General features: G+C 44.1%; 1 protein-coding gene across 1 annotated transcript in view; it reads left to right on the top strand.

The window, feature by feature from the left end:
* HORMAD1 (HORMA domain containing 1) overlaps positions 1 to 24,016 on the top strand; it is a 30,609-nt gene extending 6,593 nt beyond the window's left edge. Inside the window, exons 7-14 of the mRNA XM_030542076.1 lie at positions 2,816 to 2,883; positions 8,259 to 8,410; positions 9,375 to 9,631; positions 10,850 to 10,916; positions 19,929 to 20,005; positions 21,467 to 21,550; positions 22,692 to 22,790; positions 23,921 to 24,016. Coding sequence (XP_030397936.1) covers positions 2,816 to 2,883; positions 8,259 to 8,410; positions 9,375 to 9,631; positions 10,850 to 10,916; positions 19,929 to 20,005; positions 21,467 to 21,550; positions 22,692 to 22,790; positions 23,921 to 24,001 — 885 coding nt within the window. The 3' untranslated portion in view covers positions 24,002 to 24,016. The remainder of the gene's footprint in view (positions 1 to 2,815; positions 2,884 to 8,258; positions 8,411 to 9,374; positions 9,632 to 10,849; positions 10,917 to 19,928; positions 20,006 to 21,466; positions 21,551 to 22,691; positions 22,791 to 23,920) is intronic.
* Positions 24,017 to 27,010: the final 2,994 nt, after the last annotated feature.

Below are 27,010 nucleotides of genomic sequence, written 5' to 3'. Positions count from 1 at the left end.
GTGTCAGGGGTGCAGGCTGCCCCATCATCTGGCGCTGTGGGGTTCAAGGCGAAGGCTGCCTGGCTGAGCCTGGGGTCCTGACCCCCTGCCTTGGGGCCTAGCTGCTCTGCCTTGCATAGTGGAGTCCAGGTTTCAGAGCTGCCTGGCCCCGCCTGGCGGGATCCAGACTTGGGGCTGTCCGGCTGCCCAGCAAGGTCTGGGCTCCGGGCTGCCGTGTGGTGGGGTCAGGGGGTTGGGTCTGCCCTGCGGCCCCATGCCTGGGATCTGCTGCTGGTCTCACTCTGTGGAGGGGTCTGTAGGCAGCTGGGGTGTTGGGTATAGGGATCTGCTGGAGGGGAGGGGGGTGCTTTGGTTCTCAATCTGCAGCCCAGGTAACACTGCAGCCAGGGGTGAAAGTAACTTAAAGGCTTACTGGTACTCCAGAGTCCTGCGGAGGGGGAGGGGCCTCAACTGGAAGAGGCATGGCCTCTATCGGAAGACGTGGGGCCTTTAAATCCTGAGGCTTTTAAATCAGGTTTTAAAGGGCTCAGGGATTCGGCTGAAGCTAGGAGCCAGGCCCTTTAAATTAACCCCGGAGCTACCAGCTGCAGAGGCGGCTGGGAGCCTTGGGGTTTGGGCAGGGGTGAAAGTAATTTACATTTCTTACCCATATGGTCCAATCACAAGCAACCCACCCACCTCTCCTACGTACTTCATGGATCCCTCCCATTGCATGACATAGATAGAGAAAATAAAGCTACTATTACTACTACCAGTACTGTCTGTAATAAAACTTTACTATTGGAATAAGCCTGAAAAAGCGAAAACTCACTGTCACATTTTTCTGTGTCTTGTCTTCTCCTCCTCCAGCCAGGCTGCCGATGCTAGGCTCTGTGCTTTCTCCCTGCCTGGCACTCAGCAGCTGCTGCAGAGGCTTCCCTCTAGCTTGCAGCAGGGAGACTGCCTTCTGCATAAGAACAGTTTAAACTCAGTTGTTCCCTGATAGTTCAGCCCCTAGGGTTAAGAATGGTTTCTGGCATTTTTGTTAATTTCACTCCCAGTTGTTGGGGGGAGGAGGCGCGGGTAAGCTGTGTGTGACCATGGCAGGGGCAGTTCTTTTCTGCCCCCTGGATGAGGGGATCTCCAATACTACTGAAATACAGTAGTAGGGGCCGGTTGCTGGGGTCGGGGCAGTCGGCGGCAGGCTGCAGCTGCATTGTTTGTGACACACACATTCATATATACACATATATATTGTGTGTATGTGTATGAATGTGTCACAAACAATGCAGCTGCAGCCTGCTGCTGACCAGCAGTGACCCCAGCAACCGGCCCCTGTGGGCTGCTGCCTGCAGAGAGCCAGCAGGTGCCACTGGGGCTGGGTCTGCCAAGGAGTAAGTAACCAGGGCAAAAACCACAGCCAGCCAGCCAGGGAGGGAGCCGGGGGGTGGAGGGGGAGAGGAAGGGAAAGTCAGGCGTGAATGAAGGACAACTGGAATAGCCTTCATGAAATATACAAGATATTTAAAGAAAGTTTTATCAATTTCAGCCTCTGCACTCTGCAGGCAGGACAAAACAGAGATCTGAGATTGCACCCGCTGTCCTAAGGACATTTCAGGTGTTTAAATCAATATAGAAAGAGGGTGGATTGGAATGAAAACCTATTTCTTTCAAAGGAGGCACAATAATTTCACTGAATATTGTTTTCCCCTCCAATCCCTTTGTAGTTTTGTCTATGGGGGCTGTTTGCTTTCCCTGTAAATCTTTAGTTGCTTTAGCAAAATTGCTTTACTCAAAATAAACCCTAATCATAATGACACATCTTTCAACCATGTTCTCCATGTTTTTTGAGTTTTTTTTTTTTTTAAACAATAACATTTCAAAGAGGATCTACAAGCAGTTTGGACATCACAACCATGATCCTCTGCTGGGGAGGGAATGGGATAGATTTGAACTTGGAAATGGTTCCTGATTTTGATTGTGTTTAGGATATCCCCTCATCCCGGGGGCAGAAAAGAACTGCCCCTGCCATGGTCACACGCACCCAACAACAACTGGGAGTGAAATTAACAAGGATGCCAGAAACGGCTCCTAACTCTGGGCACTGAACTGCACAGGGAACAGCTGAGTTTAAACTGTTCTTTTGCAGGCAGCAATAGCAGGCATCTCAGCCAGTCTACTGTAAGCTAGAGCCTAGAGGAAAACCCCTGCTGGGGGGGAATGGGGAGGAATTCAGAGCCTTGTCTGCAGCCTGGCTGGAGAAGGGGGAGGGAGGAGACGAGAAACCAATGTGACAGTGTTTTCCCCTTCCACCTGCTTTTATTAATTCAGGATTTAAGCTGTGCAGCCAAATGCTTGTATTTGTTGTGTATATTACTAGGAGAGATCCCCTCATCCCCGGGGGCAGTCAGGGACTGCCCTTGCCATGGTCAAACACACCCTCCCCTTGATCCCCTCCCCCCAGCTACCCTGAGTGAAATTAACAAGGAGGCCAGAAACCTAGCCCTGGCGGCTGAACCATAAGGGAACAGCTGAGTTTAAACTATTCTTACCCAGGGAGCAGGCTTCTCTTTCCCTCCCTCAGTCAGTTTCCTTTTCTTACCCGTCCTCCGTGCTGGCGCATACCAGCTTACTTTCACCTCTGACTGTGGCCCACAATGATAAATAGATTGAGAACCAGTGCTATGATCCATGGAAATGTCATTGTAATGAGGGATTATAACTTTGTCTTGACATGTAGACACCAGTTTAAAAAGCATGCAAGGCTAGTATATTTCCAAAAATAGGAAAAAATATTGTATGTGTTAGATCCATAATTACTGTGTTTTGTGTTTAGACAGTTACAGAATGTTATCAGTTCAAATTCAAATACACCAACAATGGGCCGGTAATGGATTTCACCAGGTATTGTCTTCCTGGTTTCTCTCTGCTATGCAATTAACAATATATTTCTATAATAGGTTGAGCTAACATGTTGGTGTAATTTCTTATCTTTTGTTTGATTTTGGAAGCTGAATCTTAAGATGGAGTTCAGCAAGGAAACATACTTTCCAGCTGTACCAATCTTGAAGGTACATTATCATTTTAGCAGGATATGTTACTTAGTACTCTAGTTAATGTACAGATTTCACAGTGCTCTCTGTCTGCCCTTTCTGGTTTCCCCTGCACAAGTGTGCACACACAGAGATGGTTTGGGGTTAGTACTTTTTAAAAAGTGCTATCTAGATTTAGGAATTTGCATATATAAAGACAAATAATTAAACGTAGAAAGTAGGGCTGTCAATTGCAGTTAACTCCAAAAATTAATTGAGATTTTAAAAAAATTAATCACAATTAATTGCAGTTTTAATCACACTGTTAAACAATAGAATATCAATTTAAATTTTATAAATGTTTTGGATGTTTTTCTACATTTTCATATATATTCTGTGTTGTAACTGAAATCAATAAGTGTACAAAAACAAAACAATGTAAAACATCAGAGCCTACAGGTCCACTCAGTCCTTCTTGTTCAGCCAGTCGCTAAGACAAATAAGTTTATTTACATTTATAGGAGATAATGCTGCCCTCTTATTAGAATCACAGAAGACTGGGGCTGGAAGAGATCTGAGGAGGTTATCTAGTCCAGCTCCCTGCTCAAAGCAGGACCAACCCCAACTAAATCATCCCAGCCAGGGCTTTGTCAAACCAGGCCTTAAAAACCTCTAGTGGAAAAGTTTTTCCTAATATCCAACGTAAACCTCCCCTACTGCAATTTGAGACCATTGCTCCTTGTTCTGTCATCTGCCACCACTGAACACCCGAGCTCCATCCTCTTTGGAACCCCCACTTTAGGTAGCTGAAGGCTGCTATCAAATCCCCCCTCACTCTTCTCTTCTGAAGACTAAATAAAGCTCAGTTCCCTCAGCCTCTCATAAGTCATGTGCTTCAGCCCCCTAATTATTTTTGTTGCCCTGGGCTGGACTCTCTAATTTGTCCACATCCTTTCTGTAGTGGGGGCCCCAAAGCTAAACACACTACTCCAGATGTGGCCTCACCAGTGCCATATATTTCATGTTATAGCAGTCTTGGATGATGACCCAGCACACGTGGTTCATTTTAAGAACACTTTGACTGCCGTTTTGACAAAACGCAAAGAAGGTACCAATGTGATATCTAAAGATAGCTACAACACTCGACCTAAGATTTAAGAATCTTAAGTGCCTTCCAAAATCTGATCAGGACAGGTTGTAGAGCATGCTTTTAGAAGTTTTAAAAGAGCAACACTCTGAGGTAGAAACTACAGAACCCGAGCCACCAAAAAAAGAAATCAACCTTCTGCTTGTGGCATCTGACTCAGATAATAAAATGAACATACGTTGGTCCACACTGCTTTGGATTGTTATTGAGTAGAACCCATCGTCATCATGGACGCGTGTGCCCTGGAATGGTGATTGAAGCATGAAGGGACATATGAATCTTTAGAACATCTGGCACATAAATATCTTGTGATGCCGGCTATGACAGTGCCATGAGAATGTCTATTGTCACTTTCAGGTGACACTGTAAACAAGAAACGGGCAGCATTAACTCCTGCAAATGTAAACAAACTTCTTTGAGCAGTTGGCTTACCAAGAAGTAGGACTGAATGGACTTGCAGACTAAAATTTTATATTGTTTTATTGTTGAATGCAGTTTATTTTGTACATAATTTTACATTTGTAAGTTCAAGAGATTGCACTACTTGTATTAGGTGAATTGCAAAATACTATTTCTTTTGTTTTTTTACGGTGTAAATACTTGTAATCAAAAATAAATATTAAATGAGCACTGTACACTATATTCTTTTGTAATTGAAATCAAATATTTGAAAATGTAGAAAAAATCCAAAAATCTTTAAATGAATTGTATTCTATTGTTTAACAGTGTCATTAATCACGTGATTAATCACGATTAATTTTTTCAATCGCTTGACAGCCCTAGTCAGATATAGAATGAGTGGACAGGGAACGGGGAGGTTGGATGGGGCAGGAGTCCCGGTGGGGGGGGGGGGGAAGATAGGAGGTGGGGACTGGGCCACAATCCCCTCCCCTAACCGGCCCTCCATACAACTTACGAAACTTGATGCAGCCCTCAGGCAAAAAAGTTTGCCTGCCCCTGATTTAATGGATGGGTGGTGGTTTCTGGAGTTGTGGTGGAGTTTAAGCCATCTAACCAGAGGATGAAAATATGATTGATCCATATATCATTGGTATATCATTGGTTTTGTGGTGAATCTGTCCAGAAATAATTCTTCAGGATGGCCCATAAAGAAGCTGGAATTTTGAGAAGCCATCCTAGTACCCATGGCTGTTCCCAGTTTGAGGATGGTTTCTATGGGTCTTTATTATCGTCTGCCTGGAGTCCCTTGTGTGTGTATCTTGGGAAGCATGCAGAAGGTCCCTGGACTGGGTTTGTGGGGGATGAGTTTCTCATTTGATTCGATTATATCCTTAAAGTTTCTGGGTAAATTGTAGTGTAAGGTCCTCTCTAATTTCTTCATAGTAGATGGTGTTGGAGAGTTGTCGGCTGGCCTCGTTAATGTATTCATCATGGTTGAGGACTATGATGGTGGGGGGGGGGGCTTTGTCTGCTGGCTTGATCAGTATCTGGTTGTTAGATTTCAGGGACTCTATAGTTTTCCTCTTGGCTGTGGAGAGATTCTGGTGGATGTGATGTTTGTTAAAGATTTCATAGTCAATTTTTTTTCCTAAAGCAATCAATTTAATGATCAAGAGGGTGATTTCATCTGCTGTATTGTCTAGTCATATGACTGATTGTCAGTGGGGACGTGGTAATTGTGAGTGGTGTCATCACTGTTGTGAAAGAATTCTTTGAAACGAAGGTGGAAGAATTCTTCTAATTTTCCACATGTTAGTATTGTATCAGGTGCTATGGTGGGGCAGAAGTTCAGTCCCTTGGAGAGTACAGCAAATTCAGCTTCAGTGAGGGGTGGTTTTGGTAAACTGATGAAGTCCAGGTGTTATGTAATACTGTCCAGGTTTCTCCAGAGCTCTCTGTGGCTTGATGTCTCTTTAATCCACAGAAGTTGGTCCAATAAAAGATATTACCTCACCCACCTTATCAGCCTCATAACCTGGGACTGACATGGCTACAATTACACTCATACTGTACTATACACATTATTTGAAAAACTCTTACCCTGAAATATTAAAGAGAGAGAAACTGGTACGTTTCAAGATTCCATTCCTGCAGATATGTACACACATACGGTACTTAACCTTATGCACTGTGAATAGTGCTAATGATTTGAATGGGACTACTCATAGTTCGTAAAGTTGAGCATATGTGAAGTCTTTGGAGGACCAGGGACCAAATATGTTAAATGAGTGAGCAGCTTGTGTTCTGAGGGGAGAGCACTGGGAGATTTGTGTTAAATAAGTGCTTTCTGACCTATCTGTCCTAATCCTCAAAGGAAACCTGCACAACTGTTTCAAAAGATGAGCCTGGGAGCTTAAATTCATAACTCTGCTGAAAATTATGGACTGAACAGACACACTGGATTTATGGCTTATTACAACAGTCTGTAACCCACTAACATCACCATTTTTGTCCTATGACTGTAGAGGTGTTAACAGGTCACTCCACTTTGGTCTCTTAGAATATGTGCTAACTACTCATGCTCAGCAATTTGTCCCACCTTGCATTTTGCTGTGACACTGAGGCCATGTCTACATCTAAAATTTTGCAGCGCTGGTTGTTACAGCTGTATTAGTACAGCTGTATAGGGCCAGCGCTGCAGAGTGGCCACACTTACAGCAACCAGCGCTGCAAGTGGTGTTAGATGTGGCCACACTGCAGCGCTGTTGGGCGGCTTCAAGGGGGGTTCTGGGAACGCGAGAGCAAACCGGGAAAGGAGACCAGCTTCGCCGCGGTTTGCTCTCGCGTTCCCCGAACTACCCTGCAAACCGCAGGGAAGGAGACCTGCTTGCTCGGGGGTTGGGGGAACGCGAGAGCAAACCGGGGAAGGAGACCAGCTTCGCCGCGGTTTGCTCTCGCGTTCCCGGAGCCACCCTGCAAACCGCAGGGAAGGAGACCTGCTTGCTCGGGGTTCCGGGAACGAGAGAGCAAGCCGGGGAAGGAGACCAGCTTCGCCGCGGTTTGCTCTCTCGTTCCCGGAACCCCGAGCAAGCAGGTCTCCTTCCCTGCGGTTTGCAGGGTGGCTCCGGGAACGCGAGAGCAAACCGCGGCGAAGCTGGTCTCCTTTCCCGGTTTGCACTCTCGTTCCCCGAACCGCCGAGCAAGCGGTTCTCCTTCCCTGCGGTTTGCAGGGTGGCTCCGGGAACGAGAGAGCAAACCGGGAAAGGAGACCAGCTTCGCCGCGGCTTGCTCTCGCGTTCCCGGAGCCACCCTGCAAACCGCAGGGAAGGAGACCTGCTTGCTCGGGGTTCCGGGAAGGAGAGAGCAAACCGCGGCGAAGCTGGTCTCCTTCCCCGGCTTGCTCTCTCGTTCCCGGAACCCCGAGCAAGCGGTTCTCCTTCCCTGCGGTTTGCAGGGTGGCTCCGGGAACGAGAGAGCAAACCGGGAAAGGAGACCAGCTTCGCCGCGGTTTGCTCTCGCGTTCCCGGAGCCACCCTGCAAACCGCAGGGAAGGAGACCTGCTTGCTCGGGGTTCCGGGAACGAGAGAGCAAACCGGGAAAGGAGACCAGCTTGATTACCAGAGGCTTCCTCGTTCCACGGAGGTCAAGAAAAGCGCTGGTAAGTGTCTACATTGGATTACCAGCGCTGGATCACCAGCGCTGGATCCTCTACACCCGAGACAAAACGGGAGTACGGCCAGCGCTGCAAACAGGGAGTTGCAGCGCTGGTGATGCCCTGCAGATGTGTACACCTTCAAAGTTGCAGCGCTGTAACTCCCTCACCAGCGCTGCAACTTTCTGATGTAGACAAGCCCTGATTCAGAGTACCTTTTCCTGAACTGAAGAAGAGCTCTGTGTGGCTCGAAAGCTTGTCTCTCCAACAGAAGTTGGTCCAATAAAAGATATTCTTTCACCTGCCTTTTCTCTCTAATAAAGTACAGTAGTTGGTTTCATAACTAGTTGAAGCCCGATTTAGGACTTGATCCTAAAATGTGCTGAGAATGCACAAGTCTAATTTACTTTACGAGGATTTACATAGCTAATAGTGTGATAGTCACTTGCCTGAAATATTTGTAGTAATTTATAAGTAACGGTATATTTATAACATTTAGAAACAATTTTTTTCCCATAAAAGAGCTGAATACTTTGTTCATCCCTAGTAAGAATAAAGGAAATGATTCCAACATTACATGTACAGACACCAAGAAAGCAAGTATCCTCCTCATTCGTAAGATTTATGTTCTGATGCAGAATCTGGGCCCATTACCTAACGATATCTGCTTGACTATGAAGCTTTTTTATTATGATGAAGGTACTATTTCCACATTATCTTGATTTATCTAGTGTATAAATAAATACTTTAAAATGATTGAAACAGCATTTAACATTCATAAAAATTATGTAAAAGCTAAACAGATATTAGCTTTCTCATGTGTGTTTACCTCTGCATAGTCCTGAATTTTCAGAGTTCTTGGTGTAAAATCCTGGTCATATTGAAATCATTGGGAGATTTGCCAATGACTTTAGTGGTGTCAAGATTTCACCTTAGATATTTAAAACCTGCAACTCAGTATGTTCATTTGGAATTAAAACTGTGAGAAATTTGACTGCATGCAATTTTCAGAAGCATTCTGAACACGATGCATTTTTATTAAGGAAAACGCAGGAGTGTATTTAAAAGGTTTAAACAAGGACCAAACTCTTGATGGGAAAGTTAGACCTAGTTTTGTATACCACTTAAATGGCTTTTGTAACTTAATTTTTTTTTAAAAAATCACAGTTTTATATCAGTCATTGTTTTTTCAAGGTTATCTTTTTGTGTATATTAAATGTTCTAATCAGATTTTTTTCTGAAAAATAGGTTTTTTTAGTACAAACTGAATATGGAATATAAAAAATGGAACAAAAATAAATAAAAAGACTGTGGTTTGGAGTAACACTGTATCAGAGGGGTAGCCGTGTTAGTCTGGATCTGTAAAAGCAGCAAAGAATCCTGTGGCACCTTATAGACTAACAGACGTTTTGGAGCATGAGCTTTCGTGGGTGAATACCCACTTCGTCGTCATGCATCCGACGAAGTGGGTATTCACCCACGAAAGCTCATGCTCCAAAACGTCTGTTAGTCTATAAGGTGCCACAGGATTCTTTGCTGGAGTAATACTGTTTGTTCAAAGGAAAAAAATCTGTTTCATTCAGATATGTATAAAACTTTTTTTCCCAAGAGTAAGAACACACTTCATCATATAACAGCGTATTTTGTTAATTATTTTCCGCAGTTACACCACCTGATTACCAGCCTCCTGGTTTTAAAGAGGGTGATTGTGACACAATGATATTTGAGGGGGAGCCTATTTACCTAAATGTGGGCGAGGTGCCAACCCCTTTTCATATGCTGAAAGTTAAAGTGACAACTGAGAGAGAACGAATGGAAAATCTTGATAAAAACATGCTAAAGCAAGGAGACTGTAAGGTGCCTACGCAGTTAATAAGACTGGACAAAGATGATCCAGAAGAACAGGACCAGCAAATAAATGTAAGGGATCAGACATTGCTACATGCTATTTATATTCAAAATGTTTACAATTTGAACTCTCTTGTAAAGGGTCAGTAACCATTTATATTGTCCACTATGCAAAGTTTTAATAAAAAATTCAGGTGCCAAAGATATTCAAATAAAATTACATATAGTCATGTAGATCTTTTCTTTTCTTAATTTTACTGTTCAAACTGGAGCAATCAGTTCATTTTTATTTTCATAACAGAGACCTACATTGAACTAGTGCGACATGATGGTGCTGATGGGCTGCAGTATCTTTAGTATGAAATCCTATGCAATTTTTCATAAAATGGAAGAGAGTACATGATAGTCATGGTATCCTGGATAAATTCCAGCTCAGTTATATTATGTCTATAATTCATCTCCCCAGTTATTTTAATTGAACAGTTACTCTTCATTTTATATCCTAAACTGATATATAGTGTTACTAGCATTGGTAAATCTTGTGCAGCATCGTAGTAGTAGGTGGGAGATTAAGTGTCTAACTTTGGATTTCCTTGCTATATAGGGCATTCATCCTGCAAACACTTATGCATATGATTAACATATGTGAACTTAATGGACTAGTCGCATTAATAATGTTACTTGCATGCATAACCATTTGCAAGATTGGGTCCTAAACGTGAGGAATTATTATTTGTAATCCTGAGCACAGACTAAACTATTTTTTGTGGGAAAACAGTTGTGCCATATTTAAAGTTGCAGCGAAATTTTTATTTGACACAATCTTGGCAAAAACCAAGGCAGATTAACTTCCCACAGGCATGGAATGTATGACAGTCACCTGTGCCCAACTGTTGATACTTGAGTGTAAGAGGTTGCCGTTAAAGTTTTAAGCTGAGTACTGATTGGTTTTTGGTATCAGTTGGAGATGAAAGTGACTATCTCATGGAGTATGTTGTTGGCAGTTTTGTAGGTAATATAAAAGTGGCAAGGAATATAAGAGAATGTTCCTTAACTTCCTATTTACACGTTTTAGGATTTTGGGTGGATGGTGGGTGTCCTGATCACTAAGCTAAGGTTTTGTGTTAATAATTACACAATGCCATGATTGAAGACCCGGGTCATCGTCCTAGCAGTTTAGGGCAAAATCTAATTAGTTCAGTTTAATGTTTTTATATGATTATTTTTATTCCATTGAGAATACTTTTACATTTTATATTGTATCTTCTTTCTTTTTCTTTTTTTATATAGGAAGATTTTGTGGCAGATAATAAAATGAAAGTTCAGAAAAATGCAAATACATCTGTAAAAGTTGGAGGTAATAAGTATACAGTTCAGGACAGCTCAGCTCTTGCCACCTGGTTCCTATGTTGCTGAAATGAGAAGTAGACTATGTAACATATAGTACTACACTCAGTTTTACACACACTGTTATCCCTTTTGATCCACAAGATAGCCAAAGTTCAGAGCCCTATATGTTGTTTCCATTAGGAGAAGAAATTGATTATAGAGCCCCAGATTTTCTTTATACAATCTTGTTTATTTACAAACATTATACATAAAGTCCTGTTTCTCTGAACTCAGTAGGAATTAAACAGCAGGAGACAATTCCTTTTCTTTCTGTTCAAAGCTTGCCTTTCCAGCCAGCACTCTGCGCCAAAAGATTTTTCTCATAGCTTTCTCTTAGGGCCACATTACCAGCACTTCTGTACTGTCTGCTTGACTTTCTTGCTACTTTTGGGTGTCTGTCTCTCGAGGAAAAAGAGTTCCACCAATCAAAACCTGAGTCCTTACATTTGAAACGCCTTAGGCCACGTGATTCAGCTTCTACTCAATTGTTTTCCATTTGCCTGTGTTTTGGGTGTTACTGCTGTTGTTTCAGCCACCTGGACTAAAGTTGGTGGTTATGCCCTGATTATAACAAGGTTTAGCTCAACCCACAACAATACTGGTAATATATTTGCTATGCCTTTCTTTTAGGTCACTGGTTTATGTTACAAAGTTTTTGCATGCTATTTGTCAAATACGCTTTTCATTTTTTCTGTTCTGAATTTTTGCTGGGCTCTATTTATATCTTTTCAGTTAAAATAGGTTTAATATTTAGAATAGAAAAGTACTACATCACTTGAGATTTTATCTAAAAAAATACTTTCTCCTGAAACATTACAGAAGTAAAACAGACAACTACCTGTTATTGCAAATTTGTAGTGCAGAATTCTTGGCACATAGCATAAGCGCCAAATCTTGCTTCCTTTTCAGTCGATAGGAGCAGGGTTTAGCTCTAACATTTTAATCATAGGTTTCAGAGTAGCAGCCATATTAGTCTGTATCCGCAAAAAGAATAGGAGTACTTGTGGCACCTTAGGCCAGGTCCACACTACAGCGTTAAATCGATTTAAACAGCGTTAAATTGATTTAACGCTGTACCCGTCCACACTACAAGGCACTTAAAATCGATTTTAAGGGGTCTTAAAATCGATTTCTGTTTAGAGACTAACATTTATTTCAGCGTAAGCTTTCGTGGGCTACATCTCACTTCTTCGGATGCATAGAATGGAACACACAGACAGGAGATATTTATACATACAGAGAACATGAAAAGGTGGAAGTACGCCTACCAACTGTAAGAGTCCAATCAATTGAGATGAGCTGTCATCAGCAGGAGAAAAAAAAAAACCTTTGAAGTGATAATCGAGATGAGCCATAGAAGGTGTGAGGAGAACTTAACATAGGGAAATAGATTAAATTAGTGTAATGACCTAACCATTCCCAGTCTCTGTTTAAACCTAAATTAATTGTATCTAATTTGCATATTCAAGTTCAACACTCTCTCTCTGGAATCTGTTTTTGAAGTTTTTTTGTTGCAAAATTGCCACCTTAAAGTCTGTCACTGAGTGGTTAGAGAGGTTGAAGTGTTCTCCCACTGGTTTTTGAATGTTATGATTCCTGATGTCAGATTTGTGTCCATTTATTCTTTTGCGTAGAGACTCATAGACTCTAGGACTGGAAGGGACCTCGAGAGGTCATCGAGTCCAGTCCCCTGCCCTCATGGCAGGACCAAATACTGTCTAGACCATCCCTAATAGACATTTCTTCTTCGAGTGATTGCTCATATCCATTCCAGGTAGGTGTGTGCGCCGCGCGTGCACATTTGTCGGAAAACTTTTACCCTAGCAACTCAGTGGGCCGGCAGGTCGCCCCCTAGAGTGGCGCCGTCATGGTGCTCGATATATACCCCTGCCGGCCCACCTGCTCCTCAGTTCCTTCTTACCGCCCGTGTCGGTCGTTGGAACAGTGGAGCGCGGCTTAGCTGACCTCCACTTCCCTAGCTACTCGTAGTTCTCGTATATAGTTACATTATAATCCTTTTATATATATATATATTTGTATAGTTATACGTTTTTTCTTTGCTAACATAGTTAGTTTAGTAATAGTTAGCGGGGTTCAGGAAGTAGCCCCTTCCCTGCACCCGGTGCCGGAGCCCATGCACGGCTCACCGGGTTTTAAAATGGGCTCGGCATGCCAGAAGCCGATGCCGACGGGAGATCCACATGACTCCTGTTTGAAGTGCCTCAGGGAATCACACTTGACAGCTAAGTGCCCCATTTGCAAGGCTTTTAAGCCGAGAACAAGAAGGAGCGGGACTTTCACTTACCCCTCCACCTTTGGCACCGAGCGATGATCAAGCGGCTGGCAGACACGCCTCCTCGGCACCGGACCCTGCCGGTACTACCAAGGCCTTTCGGCACCGGCCGTCGCCGGCACCAAAGTCGACTCGGCACCGCTCCCTTCCTCCGAGCTCGAGAAAGCCTACAATTCCCGCTGGTGCCTGACGGCTCCCCGGCACGCACCGTGGTTGAGCCCCCTGCTCCTGCTGCTTCCGTGCCAACGGCACCGCAGCCAGAGAGCTCGTCTAAGTCGGCTCGCCCGGCACCGACACCTGCTGAGGCACCGACGACGTCGGCACCGTCGATCCCGGTCCCACAAGGGCCGTCGAATCTGGTGCCTGACAGCTCCCCGGCACGCGCCGTGGTTGAGCCTGCTGTTCCCTCCACGCCGGAGACATTACCAACGGCGAGGGATCTCATTGCCATGACAGAGTCGATGCTGCCTGACCCCGGCACCGCCGGTGCGGGTAATACAGTCTCTTCATATAACCGTCCTCTGTTAGCACAGCAGAGCGGCACCGTTCATGATCACGGTCCCGCAGACGCTCCAGGTCCTGTTGGCATGCCCGATACCACTTGCAGTCCCGGTGCTGTTTTCCTCATCGGTACTGGTCGCACTCGCCGCACCGGTCGGTATCCTGTTCGCCGACCCGCTACTATCGGCACCGTTCCGACTCCCGGCACCGAGACAGGTACCGTGACTCCCGTAGCCTCTCCCCGAGCCTCGAGATCTTGGTCGACCTCCCAGCACCGTTCTGGTTGCAGGTCTGGATCTCGTTCCAGGTACCGGTGCCGGTCCCCGGTGCCAAGTTGGGCAAGGTCAGATAGAGTCACAGACTCTGCCCATGCCTTTTTTTAGTACCTCCATGGCCATCCAGACACGCATCCGTGTCATCCCACATGCGCAGATCTTATGCTCAGGACCACGATTCTGATACGCCCCCCGACAACCTGAGGTGGAGAAGGTCCCAGAGGTAGAGGACCCGGTATGGTGCCCTCTAAGGGGTACGACTACTCGTCTGTCCGCTCTCCTCTCTGCTCACTAGTCTTTCAGTCTGTTAAGGAGAGGTATTGGTATGGCCAGCGGGCGCCAGCCCCGAAACCGAAGGAGGCTTGGCGAATGAACCTACTTGGCCGCCAGGTGTGCTCTGCAGAGGCCCTGCAGCTCTGGGTAGCAAAGCAACAAGCCTTGCTTAGCTGCTATAATTATAGCACCTGGGTGAAGGTAGTTTAGTTTATGGAGTTTTTCCCTCAAAACTCCCGTCAAGAGTTTGCTGCCGTCTTGGAGGACGGGGGAAAAAGGTACCCAGAGCGTCCCTCCAGGCCTCGTTGGACGCAGCAGACTCAGCAGCCAGGACTCTGGCTTTGGTGTCGCCATGAGGTGCATCTCATGGCTTCAGGTTTCAAACCTCCGGCCGGAGCTGCAGTATGCCATTCAGGCCTTTCCCTTTGTTGGTAAAGGCCTCTTCGCGGCAAAGACAGCCCTAGGCTGCGAAGCCTGATGGACAACAGGGTCCTAATGCGCTCTCTCAGCATGAATATGCCAGCGACCAAACTCAGGCCTTTCTGTCCCCAGCCGCCATACTCTGTGCCTAGCCAGAGACAGGACTTTGGCAAAAGGCGAGGCCAAGGTGGTTGCAGACAAACGTCAGGACCCCTAAAGAGCCAAGGTCAAGGTCCCTCGCAATTACCACTGGGACCAAAGACGAACCTTCCAAGGTGCACCTGAGGGCGGTGTACCAGTCACAGGCCGGGATCCCAATTCCGCTTTCTCCTGGCATGGCCCCAGTTAATTTCAGATCGCTGGGTCCTGCGCACGGTGGAGCATGGATACCACCTCTAATTTGTTCCAACCCTGTCCCCCTTCAGGGACCCCTCTCACAAGCATTTCCTTGTACAAGAGGTGCAGACACCGACAGATGAAAGGGGCAAGGGGTTTTACTCCCGTTATGCCCTAGTCCCCCACTCGAACGGAGGTCTCAGACCTTCTTAGTCCTGCGCAGTCTCAACCAGTTTAGGATAAGGTTGGAGTTCCGCATGGTATCCCTGGGAACCATTATCCCATCCTTGCCTCCTGGGGACTGCTATGCCGCCCTCGATATGAAGGACGCATACTTTCACATTGCCATCTTCCCTCCGCACAGGAGATACCTCCGCTTTCTAGCCAACCGTCAGTACTTCTGGTTTACGGTCCTGCTGTTTGGCCTTTCTACAGCCCCACGGGTATTGTCGAAGTGTATGGCCATAGTCGCCGCCTACCTTCGCTGATGTTGGATATGCGTTTTCCATATCTGGACGATTCGCTTATCCAAGGAGACTCCGAGACACAAACCACTCAGCACGTGGTCATCGTCACGGTCTTATTCACAGGTCTTGGCCTGATGATTACTATAGAGCAATCCACTCTGGTTTCCACGGAGAGGTTGGACTTCCTAGGGGCTATCCTGGTCTCCGATCTAGCCGGAGCTGCTTACCACAGCCGCGGTTTTAGGCGATGGCAACAATCATCCGAGGTCTGCACACTTTCCCAACGACCTCGGCTCGTACTTGTCTCAGTCTCCTGGCTCCATGGCTGCCCGCAAGTTTGTAACCAAACACGACAAGCTCCGCGTCCGTCCTCTCCAAGTCCGGCTCACCTCGGCGTACTGCCTGGACAGGGAACCAATGGTCATGGTAGTCACCGTTCCCTCGAGCACCTTAGGCTCCCTAGAGTGGTGGCTAACTCCCTCCCTGGTGGGGGCAGGGATGCGGTTCCATCCGCCCCAGCCCTCACTGCCCCTGACGACGGACGCATCATCTCTCTGCTCGAGTGCTCATGGTCACCTCCAAGCTTAAGGCCTTTGGTCTTCTCGGGAGCTGGCATTCCACATCAGTGCCCCAAAAATGAGAGTAGTCCTCCTGGCGTGCCAGGGGTTCCAGCGGCAGCTGCAAGGCCGTGGTATCTCGGTGTTTACAGCCAACACAACGGCCATGTGCTTCATAAATAACCAGGGAGGGACATGATCCTCCCCCCCTTTTGTCAGGAGGCCATCCATTTCTGGGACTCTTGCATGGCCCTCTCGATGGAGCTGGTGACGTCCTTTCTCCCAGGCGTTCGGAACGCCTTGGCGCTTTGACTCAGCAGGTCTTTCCTGTCTTACGAGTGGTCACTCTGCCCCATGTGAGGCGTTCTGCTTTCCGGAAGTGGAAATTTTTCCTCACATAGACCTGTTCGCTCACCGCGAGAGCAGAAAATGCCAGATGTTCTGCTCCTTCCAAGGTCTCTCCTCAGGATCGATCTTGGACGCATTCCTGATGCCGTGGAAAGGCCAACTCCTTTATGCCTTCCCACTGGTTCATTAGGTCCTACTCAAACTCCGCAGGGGCAGAGCGCGCATCATCATGATCACTCCAGCGTGGTCCAGGCAGCACTGATATACCACGTTGCTCGGCCTGTCAATAACCAACCCAATTACCCTGCCACCCCACCCAGACCTCATCACTCAGGGCCACGACAGGCTTCGTCACCCGAACCTGCAGCCTCTTGGCCTCACGGTGTGGCTGCTGCGTAACTGAGCCGGGGTGGCAGGAAGCCTTCCACCTGGTCAACGTACCTGGCTGAGTGGACGCGTTTCTTCTACAGGTGCAATACGCTCGATCTTGCTCCTACTGAGGTCTCGATCCCCTCTATTTGACCTGCCTCTGGCCTTCAGCGGCAGGACCTGGCGGTTTCATCGCTGCGGGTACACTTGGCAGCCATCTCTACCTTCCAGCCAGGCTAAGGTGGACGTTCCGTGTTCTCACACTCTATGGGTTCGAGGTCCCTCAAGGGCTTGGAGCACTTGCACTCTTGGGTGCGCCGCCCAGCCCCAACCCGGGACCTCAACCTAGTTTTAACCAGACTTATGTCTCCCCCATTCGAGCCGTTCGCGTCCGGCCCTCTGCTATACCTGTCTTGGACGACAACTTTCCTCGTAGCTGTTACATTGGCCAGACGAGTCTCCGAGCTCAGAGCTCTTACGGTGGTTCCGCCGTACACTAGGTTTCACAAAGACAAGGTGCAGTTATGACCACACCCGGCTTTCCTCCCTAAGGTGGTTTCGGCCTTTCATGTTACCCACAGCTCAACGCAATGGGCGCAACAATTGCACTCCCTGGACATCTGTAGAGTGCTCGCATTTATCTTGCGCTGACAGAACCATTTCGTAAGGTGCCCCAGCTCTGTCACGGTAGCAGACCAAAGGGAAGGCTTGCTTGTTTTCCTCTCAGAGGATCTCATCTTGGGTGATGGCGTACATCCGCACTTGTTATGATTTGGCTCATATTTCCCCAAGCCACATCCATGCATTCTACCAGGGCTCAGGCTTCATCTGCCGCCTTGCTGGCTCGTGTTCTTACCCACGAGATCTGTCGTGCAGCTCCATTGGTCCTCGGTCCATACCTTTGCTTCGCAGTATGCCCTGGTTCAACAGTCAAGAGATGATGTAGCCTCTGGCTCAGCAGTTTTCATTCTGTCACATTTCACTCCGACCCCACCACCTACGTAAGGCTTGGGATTCACCTAACTGGAATGGATATGAGCAATCACTCGAAGAAGAAAAGACGGTTACTCACCTTTGTAACTATTGTTCTTCGAGATGTGTTGCTCATATCCATTCCACACCCGCCCTCCTTCCCCACTGTCGGAGTAGCCGGCAAGAAGGAACTGAGGAGCGGGTGGGCCGGCAGGGGTATATATCGAGCACCATGACGACGCTCTAGGGGGCGACCTGCCGGCCCACTGAGTTGCTAGGGTAAAAGTTTTCAGACGAATGTGCACGCGTGGCGCACACACCTAACTGGAATGGATATGAGCAACACATCTCGAAGAACAACAGTTACAAAGGTGAGTAACCGTCTTTTATCTAACCTACTCTTAAATATCTCCAGAGATGGAGATTCCACAACCTCCCTAGGCAATTTATTCCAGTGTTTAACTACCCTGACAGTTAGGAACTTTTTCCTAATGTCCAACCTAAATCTCCCTTGCTGCAGTTTAAGCCCATTGCTTCTTGTTCTATCATTGGAGGCTAAGGTGAACAAGTTTTCTCCCTCCTCCTGATGACACCCTTTTAGATACTGAAAACTGCTATCAGGTCCCCTCTCAGTCTTCTCTTTTCCAAACTAAACAAACCCAATTCCTTCAGCCTTCCTTCATAGGTCATGTTCTCAAGACCTTTAATCATTCTTGTTGCTCTTCTCTGGACCCTCTCCAATTTCTCCACATCTTTCTTGAAATGCGGTGCCCAGAACTGGACACAATACTCCAGTTGAGGCCTAACCAGCGCAGAGTAAAGCGGAAGAATGACTTCTCGGGTCTTGTTTACAACACACCTGTTAATGCATCCCAGAATCATGTTTGCTTTTTTTGCAACAGTATCACACTGTTGACTCATATTAAGCTTGTGGTCTACTATGACCCCTAGATCTCTTTCTGCCATACTCTTTCCTAGACAGTCTCTTCCCATTCTGTATGTGTGAAACTGTTTGTTCCTTCCTAGGTGGAGCACTTTGCATTTATCTTTATTGAACTTCATCCTGTTTACCTCAGACCATTTCTCCAATTTGTCCAGATCATTTTGAATTTTGACCCTGTCCTCCAAAGCAGTTGCAATCCCTCCCAGTTTGGTATCGTCCGCAAACTTAATAAGTGTACTTTCTATGCCAACATCTAAATCGTTGATGAAGATATTGAACAGAACCGGTCCCAAAACAGACCCCTGCGGAACCCCACTTGTTATACCTTTCCAGCAGGATTGGTTTGACCACTGTCCGGTTTGACCAATGTACATGGCAGAGGGGCATTGCTGGCACATGATGGCATATATCTATGTTAAGTTCTCCTCACATCTTCTATGGGTCATCTCGATTACTACGTCAAAGTTTTTTTTTCTCCTGCTGATAGCTCATCTCAATTGATTGGACTCTTACAGTTGGTATGCGTACTTCCACCTTTTCATGTTCTCTGTATGTATAAATATCTCCTGTCTGTGTGTTCCATTCTATGCATCTGAAGAAGTGAGCTGTAGCCCACGAAAGCTTATGCTGAAATAAATTTGTTAGTCTCTAAGGTGCCACAAGTACTCCTATTATTTTAATCATAAAATCAGTTCAGAAATTAGTCAGCTCTGGTCATCAGTTTTCAACAGTATGACTGCAAGAAGATCCAGTACCTGATGTGTAATGTGTAATCTCTCAGTTAGTCCTTATTAATGTGAGTGAATTCTTTGGGACAGTTAGTAAGGACTACTTACAAGTCTGCAGAATCAAGCCCACAGATTCTAAGGGCATTTTATATAAATCTGTGTTGCATAGAAATAAATGTCTCTTTATTTTCCTGTTTGCAATAACAGGATATAGTGGGCCTGAGTCTCATTTATACTAATGCCCCTTTACTGTCAGTGTAAAGGGGCTTTCGTGTAAATGAGAATGAGGCCCAGTGAGCTAAAGACAGAAGGCACAGGAATTCCCACTAATGTTAATAGTTACTTCCATGCACAGATGGGAGAATAGAGCCTTTTCCAAGTGTATGGCTATCCTGGCTGTCACATTTATTAGATGCATATCACCCTGATGTCTGAAAACGAAAATGTAAAAATGCTGTTAATTTAATATTAGAACTTGTTTTAACAAATCTTTCACAGAATTAAATTTAAGTGGTGAAGAAAATGAACTTATGAGGTCTGAAGAAAGCCAGAATAAACCCGTTTCTAATTCTCAGGTATAAAAGCTAGGTATATTCTCTTCCAGTCTTACTCTTAAAATACTTTTTCCTAGGGGTTTGTGAAATTTCTTTATTATTCAAACTAACATTTTGAATGTTGAGGCCTCTTGAGCAATTAATTATTGTACAAGGGACTCTATACATAAAGTTATTGTATGCTATAGCTATAATTAACAATAAAATGCATGTATATTTTGTCCTGAACAAGATGTTTAACAATAAAATGACTCAAATATTCAAAATTCTAAAAAATCAATTAAAAGCAATAGCAAACAGCTGTTTCTTCAGTTTTAACATTTCTGACACTGGGCGATATGAGCAGAAAAGAAATGGAGTTCCATCATCATAATGCATCATTAATAAAGACTCTTCCCTCTAGAAATGTCTTTTTTTTAACACTGACAAACCTATTTACTGGTTGCATTTGCAAGTAAAGAATTGCAGTAGTCAAATCTTTAAATATGAAAGTATTTGTGGCTGATTTCAAGTTTCTCTTGCTAAGCAAAAGGTCCAGCCTGGCAACATTCCAAAGATGGTATATATTTTAATTATAAAACATATACAAATCTAGTGATATTCTACTATCAATATAACACCCTCCAACTCTTTATACTAGGAGATGGACTCAAGGAAACACTACCAAAAGGAATATCCAGGCTGGGAACTCCCATCAACAACCACTTAGAACCATCTGGCAAAATTTCTGTTTTATTTGGCTTTAATTTAATAAAATTGTGACATCCATAATAGTCATTTAGCTTCGGTAGAAATCTCTGCTTTTAGATCTTGATGGAAGCCTAAGGTAAATCTGCTTATTGGTATAATGACCATTCTTATTATACTCTCTGAAAACAACACTGAGGGTACGTCTTCACTACTGGCTGTATTGGCGAGTAGCAATTGATTTCTCGGGGATCGATATATCGCGTCTCATCTAGACACGATATATTGATCCCCGAACGCGCTCCTGTTGACTCCGGAACTCCTCCAACGCAAACGGCGGTAGCGGAGTCGACAAGGGGAGCCGTGGACGTTGATCCCGCGCCGTGAGGACGGTAGGTAACTCGATCTAAGATACTTCGACTTCAGCTACGCTATTCACGTAGCTGAAGTTGCGTATCTTAGATCGATCCAGTCCCCTAGTGCGGACCAGCCCTGAGAGTAGTAACATGTAAACAGAACAGAAGTACTTTTATTACAGATCCTTGAGGCTCAAATGCAAATTGACCCCTTGGTAATAGCCAGTGACTGACTATAACTGAAAACAATTGCACTAATTCAGGCACTGGTACTTACTTACGCACATGCTTTCAATAGGACTACTTGTGCTTAAGTACTGTGATGGATTGGGGCAAACAGGCAGTTGGCATCTTGCAGGATTGCGCCCTTTGTGTCCTAATTTGCCTCTTAATCCTAAAAGAATTCTTATTTTGAAATAATGCTAATTTTCCATTTTAGGTTGATCAGTTAGCAGTTAAGGCATCTGAACTTGATGTGTCAGAGGGCAGGACAAGAAGTGGAAAAATATTTCAGATCAACACAGTTAGTATCCTTTTAGAAAAAAAAAGAAAAGAAAAATAACAACTCTCTATTACAAATACAGAATGAAATCACGTGCTTAAATACAATTTACAGTCCAGGATTGAAATTCTGGTCCCATTGACTTCTTTGGGACCAGGATTCACTTCAGAGTTTGTTTGGGTTTATTTAGCTCTTTTTATGTTAGGAATATGAACAACACTTTTGTATTCCTAATGGCAAAAAGTTAATGTCTATTTCTAAAAATTATTTCCGTGTTTGGTTTTTAATTGTATAATTTCAGAGGGATTCATGAGGATTTATTTGTATTCTTTGCTTGGCCATGTTCTCTGCCAGCCTAATTCCATGTACTGCAGTGGACCTATGGTAGACGAGAACTTAATCCAGTGTATTGTTTCATATCTCTTATAAAATACTGGGCGAGAATTCTAATCACAGATGTGTGATTTGTACATATCTTGAAAAATCCATTATTACTTGCTTATTCATGCTTATGTGTGGTAGCTAAACTTTTTAAAAGTCTACTCTACCTACATGGCGCCTGAGTATTTGGGCTTTACAGAAATGGAACAGGAGGAGTTTTGGGGGTGAAAACCTCAAGCCAGCCTCAGCCCAGGGGCAGTACAGACCTGCTCTGTGGTCCGTGTGCCCTTCCTCTCTCAGTGGCTATGAGCCTATGGGCTGAAATAGTATCCTTAGCCCCCTGCACCAGTTTGTAAGGTTTAGGGGGACACTTGATCCATGTAAGCATGGATTATTTGGCCCCTTTACTGGCCAGAGTCCCTTGCAGCCTTTTGCTCGGGCCTTATGGGGCTGGTATAGAAACGCTTTCCACAATTGACAGGAGGTACATACATATGCCTGCATGGCCACTTCACCCTTGGTCCGCTGTATAGCTCTTGTATATGGATTACTTTTCCTCATAAAAGTTTTGGGACAAATGCTGTCAGTCTCAGTAGATAAAGAAATAGCTTTCATCATTCACAGTCGAGAGAGGAAAATCATGCCTTCCCTGTCCCAAGTCTGAAAAGCTCTTCATTAATTTTTAACACAGGTTAGGGAACAGCAATAGCATCCACAGTGTGCTGCTTTATAGCTGTCTGCATCGTCTTCTAACACTAATAGTTAATTTCTTTCTGTAAAGGTTGGTGAAAATCAGGCTCAGGAACATTGCAAAAATCGTTTAGTAGCTAAGTGTTCTAGAGAAACCCAGAAGAGAAATTGGTCTGAGTCTGAAAAACTTGTAAGTTTTAAAACTGCATGCAGAAAGCAAAAGGATTTGTTGTTATATTTTGTACATAATCGTGACAAGCATTGAATATCTCTAAATGGAAAATAAAATACATAATATAAAGCAAAAAGGCCTGGTGATTTTTCAAGATGCTGTTTATCATTATACCAGTTTTAAATGAGCATTCTTTAATCCCACCCCAAAACCTCATTCAGTATTTTTGTTTTGGGGTATGCAGAATAATAAATGGAAATAAGAACGTAGTTACTACTTCTGTATTTGTCTGTAAAAATAAACCTTTCATTATTGTTACTATTTAAGGTTAAAGATATACAAACATAATTACTTTACACAGGGCTGGCTCCAACCACTTCGCCGCCCCAAGCACGGTGGCATGGCACGGGGGGCGCTCTGCCGCTCACCGGTCCCGTGGCTCCAGTGGACCTCCCGCAGGCGTGCCTGCGGATGCTCCACCAGAGCCGTGGGACCAGCGGACCATCTGCAGGCACGCCTGCGGGAGGTCCACCGGAGCCGCTTGCCGCCTCCCATGGCATACTGCCCCAAGCATGCGCTTGGTGCTATGGGGTCTGGAGCTGGCCCTAACTTTAGATAAGAAAGAACACAGCAAGTTAAGTAAAGACTGAGGGCCAAATTCTGGTCTTATTTTATACTTCAGTGGAGTTACTTCTGGTTTACTTAGGTCAGTGGAGCTAAATGAGTGAAAACTAATGTAAGTGTAATCAGAATCAAACCCTGTGTCTTGACAGGTTGATGACGTGCACTACCTACTTAACTTTAGATGTTAAAGTGGAACTTCTGAGAAAATTTTACTTGCTTTTGAAGCAGCGTCACAAAGAAGCCTTTGCCCTTAGATCATAAATAATTTTTAACCTCCTTTCAATAGTGCATGAGAAAGTTCTTGTATTTTAACTGATTATTATCAAAATATTATCTCAAGCTTTACAATTGTGAGCACAAATGTCATTGTAAGGATTGGATATTCTTTGCACCGCTTTACGTTTCATATAGTTGAGTCTTGTTATGAAGTTCTTTTTCCACGTTAAGATACCTAACACAACTGAAAGAGCCATGGTTTATGAAAAGCAGGGAACTGAAATACAGTCTGTGTTTTCTCTTGGTAGGTTCATCAGTATGAACTCTCCTCTAGTCAAGATGCACTGCCGAAAAGGAGAAAATTTAGTGAACCAAAGGAGCGGTTTTAGATATCACCTCCCTGCTGTTTGTTTATAGAATTCTTCTCAATATAGCTTTCATTTGGTGTTTTAATATGAATATTGTTAATATTAGAGATAATTTAATGTTCTTTTTTTGTTTGTATATGCAGTCAAACATAGAATGTATACACAGGAAAAATTCTGTCAAGAGGGCCCAATTCTTGCAAATTGAAAGTTATTTTTTAAAGGGGGTTGTATTCCAGTCTAGAAGGATAGAGAGGGCGTAACTATTCATCTGATCTGAGAAAAACTTTTTAAGCAAGAAGGTTTTTAGCGAAGCCTTCAGTAACACCTTTTCTTTAGAGATTTTGCTGAAATCCTATTAGTGTACAGTGTATACTCTTGGAAGTGATACAATGCAAAGTTTCCACTGGTGTCTTTTCCTGGACCATACTCAGAAGCTTAAGAATTTTTTGTTCAGAACATGCCTTATGGACTGAACATGAAAACGAAAATCTTAACTGGAATTTTGAGTTTTGGTAGAATTATGTCAGGAAATTTGGTTAAGAAAATTGTGTAGTCATTCTATAATAATACTATAGCTTCTCTTTTTTTATTATCTCTAAGAAGCAAACTTCTGGTGGCCTGATTGTGTTCATTTCTCCCATTGGTACTTCACCTAAGCTTAAAAAAAGAAAAAACAGCATTCACGTCTTTAGTTCCTAATTTTGAACTGAAATGTAGGAATCCATATGCAGCTCTGATGCCAGATATATATAACAGCTAAGTGTTATATTGTGTGTGCTAGGCAGCTATGCCAACTACAGTAGTACCAGTTATAACAGGCAATAACTAAATATCTGAAATATAGACAGCTCAGCTTTTATGTATGTGAAATGATTAATTGCAGTTGTTAGAAACAGTGCCATTGCATGTTTTTTTAAAAAATACATTTGGTTTGCTCTTTATAACTTTAAATCCACTGGAATAATGCTCTTTATAAATACAGGTAACAACTACTGCTGTATTTGGATTAGATCTGAATAGCTAAACATTCCTGTCCTTGAATTTTAATTTTTAAACTAAGAATATCTTCTTATACTATTTCCTAATTAAAACAATGTTGTTTAATAATTTGTGACTCTTTGTTACATATAATGACCCATACATTTGAATTTGAGTAGATGATTGACTTTTTTAACAAAAAGTTCATAAAGGCTGAGGACTTTCACTTGGTGTGTCTTGCTTGTTTTAGAGTCTGCCGGTTTTACAGACCAAATAAAATATGTACTGTTGAAGAAAAATTGCCTCTCTACATAGTTCTGTTTGTTTTATTTTAAGGGGGAAAATCACAGGATCTGAATGTATTTGAGAACAATTTAACGGAGAACATTAGTAAAAATATTGTTTTATAGATTTTGCATAATTATGTGGACTGATGCAATATGATTCCTACAATTATTTGCATTCTGAAAAAAACAAAACCAAACAAGTGCACCCTGTCTCTTTTCCTATTCTCCCATTTCCCCCCGTGTAATACTTCCTGGTTCAGACTTTACCTGTCACACCTCAGGAATTCTGCTGTCCACTCTGGAGGTCAGATCTATGCTGCAGTTTTAAAGGAGAACCCCTGCTTACCCATCTTCAGCTTAGATTTGTGCTTTAATACTAGGGCATAAATAGTACCTGCTATAAGCCTTGCTTGTTTCAACCAGAGTAATCTGTATGCACAAATGAACACATTCTATTCATAATATAGCAGGAGCTGCAATAGAGTTCCTTGCATAGGGTTGAATTAGGAAGGTTCCTAAATGCAAAATGCCATTTTGCATGCCATTTGTGGGCCGGATAAAGAGAGAGAGGTTCATCTGTGCAGGTGACGGCTGGAGGCATTGTCTGTGAAAAGCCTGCACATGATCCTGGTTGCCATTGGGTGTATTCTATGCTGTCTTCTCCACCCAGCCTCTCAGTGGTGTCCACTGTGCAGAAGTTACGGATGGCAGCCCTCCCATCTCTGCCAGACACACCTTTTCTGGACCATTCACTGCTGCTAGTTCACTAGTCCCTGTCCTCCAGCACTACAACTGGGTAATACATAGAAATGTGGAAGCTTTCTGTATTATTTGCCACCTTAACACAGCCCTATGGGAGCAGCCAAAATCTGGAGCTCACATCAGGAAATTCAGACTTTCCAAGGCTCCTTTAGAGGGAATGGGAAAAGCTTCCCAGCCATAATCCTCAGGAGGAACGAAGAGTTCAAACTTCACAGCAAGTATCAAATTAATCCCCCTGCAATACTGGAAACTAATTAACCTAAGTAACTTTGAACAGGGGAATAAAGTTAGCTGGAAGGGCTGACCATAATTCCTCCTAAGCTACAGAACAGACACCTCTAAAACTGTTTGATATAAAATACATTGACAGTAACAAACCCGATCTTTTAGATCTGTTCTGTTTAATTCTGAAATGTAACTAACAGGCTCCTGACACGTTGCAAAGATGTGTGGATACTGGTTCCATTTCCTATAGTGTTGATGGCCTCTTGAATCCCAGGGCAGTCAGATGTTCGCTACTTACTCCTGAGGGCATTCTGTGCCAAAAAATTAAAAATTCTGTGCACAATTTTTTAAAATTCTGCACATTTTGTCAAATGTGGAGGCTCCAGCATGGCACTGGGGAACACAGGCCAATACCACGTGCTTCTTATAAGCATAACAACTGTGCAGCTCTCCCCCGCAACCCCCCAGGTCACGGACTCAGTGGTAAAGCTGAACCCAACCCTGAAAGCCCAAGGACAGGGCCTAATTTTGTAGACGGCTTTAACAAGATTTATCTCCCAAATATTTTTTACAGCCAAGACTCCCCTTTCTGTCTCTGCTTCTGCTGTCCACATGACATACTACATCTCGTTCAATATACAATATGCTTAAATATTGCACAGCATGCACTATGATACAGTACTGCACAGCTGCCTAGCAGATGCTGGCATGAGATACTGTGCAATATTGCATGGCTGTACGGTGACCACATGTCCCGATTTTATAGGGACAGTCTTGA

This window comes from Gopherus evgoodei, chromosome 24, assembly GCF_007399415.2.
Source record: "Gopherus evgoodei ecotype Sinaloan lineage chromosome 24, rGopEvg1_v1.p, whole genome shotgun sequence".
Taxonomy (NCBI): Eukaryota; Metazoa; Chordata; order Testudines; family Testudinidae; genus Gopherus; species Gopherus evgoodei.
Note: the sequence above shows the minus strand (reverse complement) of the source record. Positions and strands in the feature narration are given on the sequence as shown.